The 4,689-nt window shown below is 45.7% G+C and overlaps 1 protein-coding gene across 1 annotated transcript; it reads left to right on the top strand.

The window, feature by feature from the left end:
* The first annotated feature begins 569 nt into the window (after positions 1-569).
* On the top strand, positions 570-2,093 carry LOC119162031 (uncharacterized). The gene is made up of 3 exons (XM_037414516.2): positions 570-718; positions 940-1,025; positions 1,427-2,093. Exons 1-3 carry the CDS (start codon positions 570-572, stop codon positions 2,047-2,049), a joined length of 858 nt encoding a protein of 285 aa, XP_037270413.2. The 3' UTR covers positions 2,050-2,093.
* The last annotated feature ends 2,596 nt before the right edge of the window (positions 2,094-4,689 follow it).

Below are 4,689 nucleotides of genomic sequence, written 5' to 3'. Positions count from 1 at the left end.
TTACACGGCTGCGTCCAGCTGGGTCAGTGACGGCGTGCCGCGTTTCATCGTGGTCCTGCGATGTCTCAGCGCAGAGACAGAGATAAAGCAACAGTTGAGGTGGGCCTGACTCTTGTCACCCTCGGCTCCATCGAAGATGAGCTAAACGCTGCGAAGGCAAGAGTGATGAGCCTCAAACGAAGACTCGTCATGAACAGCTTCATTTTGACTGCTTCCGCACTGTCCCCCCGAGCCATCAACTACGAAAGGTGGGCCTATGTGCGCAACGAACGCTGGTTCGAAGACACATTGCCGTTATTAGGCGACGGACACTTTAAGCAGTGTTTTCGAGTGAGCCCAGCCACCTTCCGTTTCATTGCGGACAGCCTACGCCCTTCGCTAGAGAGGGTCACAACTAATATGCGCGAGTGCATTGCGGTTGAAAAGGTGGTGGCCATCGGCTTATTCAAACTGTGCTCCGTGGCAGAGGACCGAGTCGTAGCCAGTGTCTTCGGCGTCGGGCGATCGACGGTGAACGGCATTTACAAGAAGTTTTGCAAAGCCATTGTTTTTGAAGCGACTGGATCAAGATGCTGAGTCCATCTGAGATGGCCGAACACATTCGGGAATTCATGGCCGTCAGTGACTTTCCCCAAGCTGTAGGAGCCCTCGATGGCTGCCACTTCCCAGTTTCGCTGCCACAAGAACATGCCGATGATTACTATAACTACAAGGGGTGGTAAGTTGATTTGGCCACTTTGGTAATTAACGTTCACGTGTAAGGCACTGCACCTAAACATCCGAGAAATCCGCATGTGAACATGGGAAACATCCGCATGTGAACCATTCCTTGTGTGCGAATTATAAGTTACAAGCTACCTATATGGCTCACAAATTGGTCTCCAGCAACGTCAGTTTCTCCCTAAAATGTGCAGCCGCGCATGTTTCTTGCAATTACAGGTATCCAATGGAGAAATCCTTGTTGCAAGATTTCGAGAAAACAACAAAGTCTACTCAGAAAAAAAAAAACGTAATTGTGCACGCAAGTAAGTGTCGTCAAACGAGAAGCTTGTTGCAAAGCCCATTTGAGGCCTTGAAGCAGCTGAAAAGTTTTCTCATAATTAGAAACATCAAATGAGAATTGGCAATAGTACCTTGCAAAAGCCGTAAAATGCTGCGAAAGTAACCAAGACGAGCATAAGTTGTGATCGAGATAGTTTAGCCGATGTATGTACTGCTATCTAGACGTATGTGTGTATACGACTTCCACCTCTGAATGGTCTAAGATAATGTGCCCATTTTTTTACCCTTGTGCCTTAGCAATTAATCTGTTCATTATTTGTTCACACTACATTGATATATTTATGTCAACATCGCTAGCATTTTTTAAACCAGAGAAGTGTTCTTACCGACTTTGACTCTTGTGTTAATGACTCTTGTGTTAAAGACTCTTGTGTTAATTTTTACAGGTACAGCATTATTCTCCTGGCGCTTGTAGACCACAAGTACCGTTTCAGGTTTATAAATGTTGGTGCCCCTGGAAGATGCCACAACTCTCATGTGTATCAAATGTCGAGCCTCTCCGGCATGGTTCAGGGACCACTTTTGAAGGCTCCGGTTGTTACAATAGGAGGCGTTGCCGTGCCACCTCTGGTGCTTTGTGACCAGGCCTTCCCACTTACACCTAACCTCATCAAGCCATTTGGACACAACACCCCACTTAGTGCAGAGCAGAAAAATTTCAATTACCACATCAGCAGAGTGATACCTGTAGTAGAAAACGCCTTTGGAAGGCTTAAGGCAAGATTTCACTTCACATCGAAGAGAATGGAATGCGACATTGCAAATGCTCGCCTCGTGATTCGCGCATGCTGCGTGCTCAACAACATTTGCGAGCATTTCAGCGATGCTGTTCAGCTTCACTGGCTCCAGGAAGTGAAGCAGTCCGACTCCCAACTGCCCCAACCAGAATGTAGCAGCGATTCACAGATTGGGAATGCAGTCAGTGTGCGTTCCGCACTTGTGGACCACTTCAGCCAGAGGATGCATACCCAGGCAGCCCGCTCCTAGAAATGGCTTTGCGCTGGCATTTGTAAATAAAAAGAGTGACAGTTTTTCTGCCCCATGTTTTATTGATGAAACCAACGAGGGCATTTACAAGATTTTCTTGAAGCTGCAGGTGTTTTGATCTTAGCTCTACCTCGGTTTGCTAAGCCCGCTCCAGCTGCTTTCGTAGCATTTTTTGTTCAGCCAGCATAGCTTTTTGAAATTCACGTGCTGCGCTCAGTGACCGCCGTCGCTTCCTTGCTGCCCGTGCTGCCGTACTTGTTGCAGGGCTCTGAGTCGACTGCGTGGTGGGTGCAGGTGGTGGCGTCTGTTCAGTTGGTGTTCCTGGCATTGGCGTGCTGTCAGTTTCAGTAGCCTCGGAACTGACTCCGCTCTCCATTTCGTAGCTGATCGCAGCTGATCATACAAAAATTGATCTGAGAGGCAGCACACCACAATCGTAACTCTTGATAATTACATTGATGAAATGAACAGCACAAACGAGGATAAACTTTCATGATGCTGGACAACATTGACCAATGCAGCATATTCAGGCTGAGGTCATACAAATGTTATGTAGGCTAGTTTAGAATATCATTAGCAGAATTATGCGACTTGCAGCGCATGTAGCCAAATGATCTGGAAGCATTGGTGCATATGCATTCAATGTGAGTGGATCACGAAACGGTAGAAGTTAGGTACACACCAAGATATTTGTATCCTGTATCATGTAAGATATTTGTGTTGTTAATATGGTACAAAAGGTAGATGCAGTACGTTCGCGGCTAAAACAGACAAGTTTACATTCATAAACGTTAAACTTCATTAGACAATTACACACCACACAGGAACAAGTTCTAGATGTCGGCGGAGGACTTGGTGATCATCGTTAGCCTTAGAGAACGATAGAGAATGCAGTCACATGCGAAAATGTGCATGTGTGAGTAAATATTGCTCGGTAAGTCATTAATGTACATAAGCCATGATACATGATATTATATACTTTCAGGTAAATTGAAAACTTCTGCGAGTCCAATTAGTTCAAATGTTGCAATTATGCCGGACTTTATTTCTGGGGTACCTTGATGCACTCTCACAGTACTGACGAACACCTCAAAAATCAACATGCGTACATGAGAAAATGCTGAAGGCCTGGTACCCAGTGTTTGTCTCGGACTACCACGCTGTAGGTCAACAGCGTTGACCATTGCCTTTGAAAAGAAACATTCTCTCAGCATTCACATTGCTATAAGGAGGTGCTTAGAGCTCCCATTAGACACCTTGCTCCTGCCCCTGCCCACCAACTAGCCTCGCTTCAAGTGGACCGACTCCGTGCCTCTTTTTGAAAGAGGATTTCGGTTTACCTAGGGTGCCCTTAGACAGCCTACACGTTTCCTAAAAGAATCTTGGTACGCCTTTGGCGCTTGGATCACCCTAAAAGTCGTTTGACAATACTAAGAATTTGTCGAAAGGTGAAACTCCTATCTCCAGCTTTAAAGCAACTGTCCTCTGTTCCCACTGCACGAGAAATACGCAGACCACGTTAAACTTTACACAGTTAGATTTACAATTGTTAGGGGGTCCACAGGAGTTGTAATTTTTCCAGCAAAAGTTAAAACATTATTTACGACATCTCACAGGAGTGCGTCGACTGCTGTGGAGCTTGCGGCACTCCACAAGGTACTTCGAAGGATTGAACTATAGAGTCATTACAAAAAAATGGGGCATATTTACAGCTTCGAAGTCCGCCCTACAGTGTTTGTCATCAGCTTTGCGCCGGCGTGCAGAAGACCAACAAGTATTTCAAATAAAAGAAGCATATTATCAATTATAGGACAATGCGTATGACATAACCTGTCAGTGACTTCCAGGCCACCGTGGCATCAATGCAACGAACATGCCGATAACTTTTTTGCTTACATACCTTTATATTCTCCTTACCCCTTCCCCAGTGCAGGGTAGCAAACCGAAAATTTTCTTGAGGGTAACTTGCCTGATTTTGTCTCAACCTGTCTCTCGTCATAATTATGGACTTATCATTCCGCAAGAAGTCATTAGCATAGACTTGTACTTGTACACGTTGTGTTTTAAATACATAGTACTGCATCGCGGTGTCATGACGTGCAATTACGTGACGAGTGGGCACTTTATAGTGGTCCACTTAGTGCCGCATTACATGTCCTTCGCAAAGTACTTATCATAGATCCGTGCATGCGCAGGTTATCTATAAATGAGGTCCACACACCTTGCCGTTTCTCTCCTCAATTGACGATTTGAAGGAGTGCATAGAGTTTATTACGTGCTTGTTGGTGTGATTTTTGCATATTATAACCTTAAAATGTGTCCAGGCATATGTTGACAATTAACTTCAGCTACCACGCCCCGCCGCGGTGGTCTGGTGGCTAAGGTACTCGGCTGCTGACCCGCAGGTCGCGGGATCGAATCCCGGCTAAGGCGGCTGCACTTCCGATGGAGGCGGAAATGTAGGCCCGTGTGCTCAGATTTGGGTGCACGTTAAAGAACCCCAGGTGGTCGAAACTTCCAGAGCCCTCCACTATGGCGTCTCTCATAATCATATGGTGGTTTTGGGATGTTAAACCCCACAAATCAATCAACTTCAGCTACCACAAGAGTTATATCATAATAAAGTGCAATAAGGCTGAA

The sequence above is a fragment of the Rhipicephalus microplus genome, chromosome X (genome assembly GCF_043290135.1).
Source record: "Rhipicephalus microplus isolate Deutch F79 chromosome X, USDA_Rmic, whole genome shotgun sequence".
NCBI classification, from domain to species: Eukaryota; Metazoa; Arthropoda; class Arachnida; order Ixodida; family Ixodidae; genus Rhipicephalus; species Rhipicephalus microplus.
This window is presented reverse-complemented; position numbering and strand designations above follow the sequence as displayed.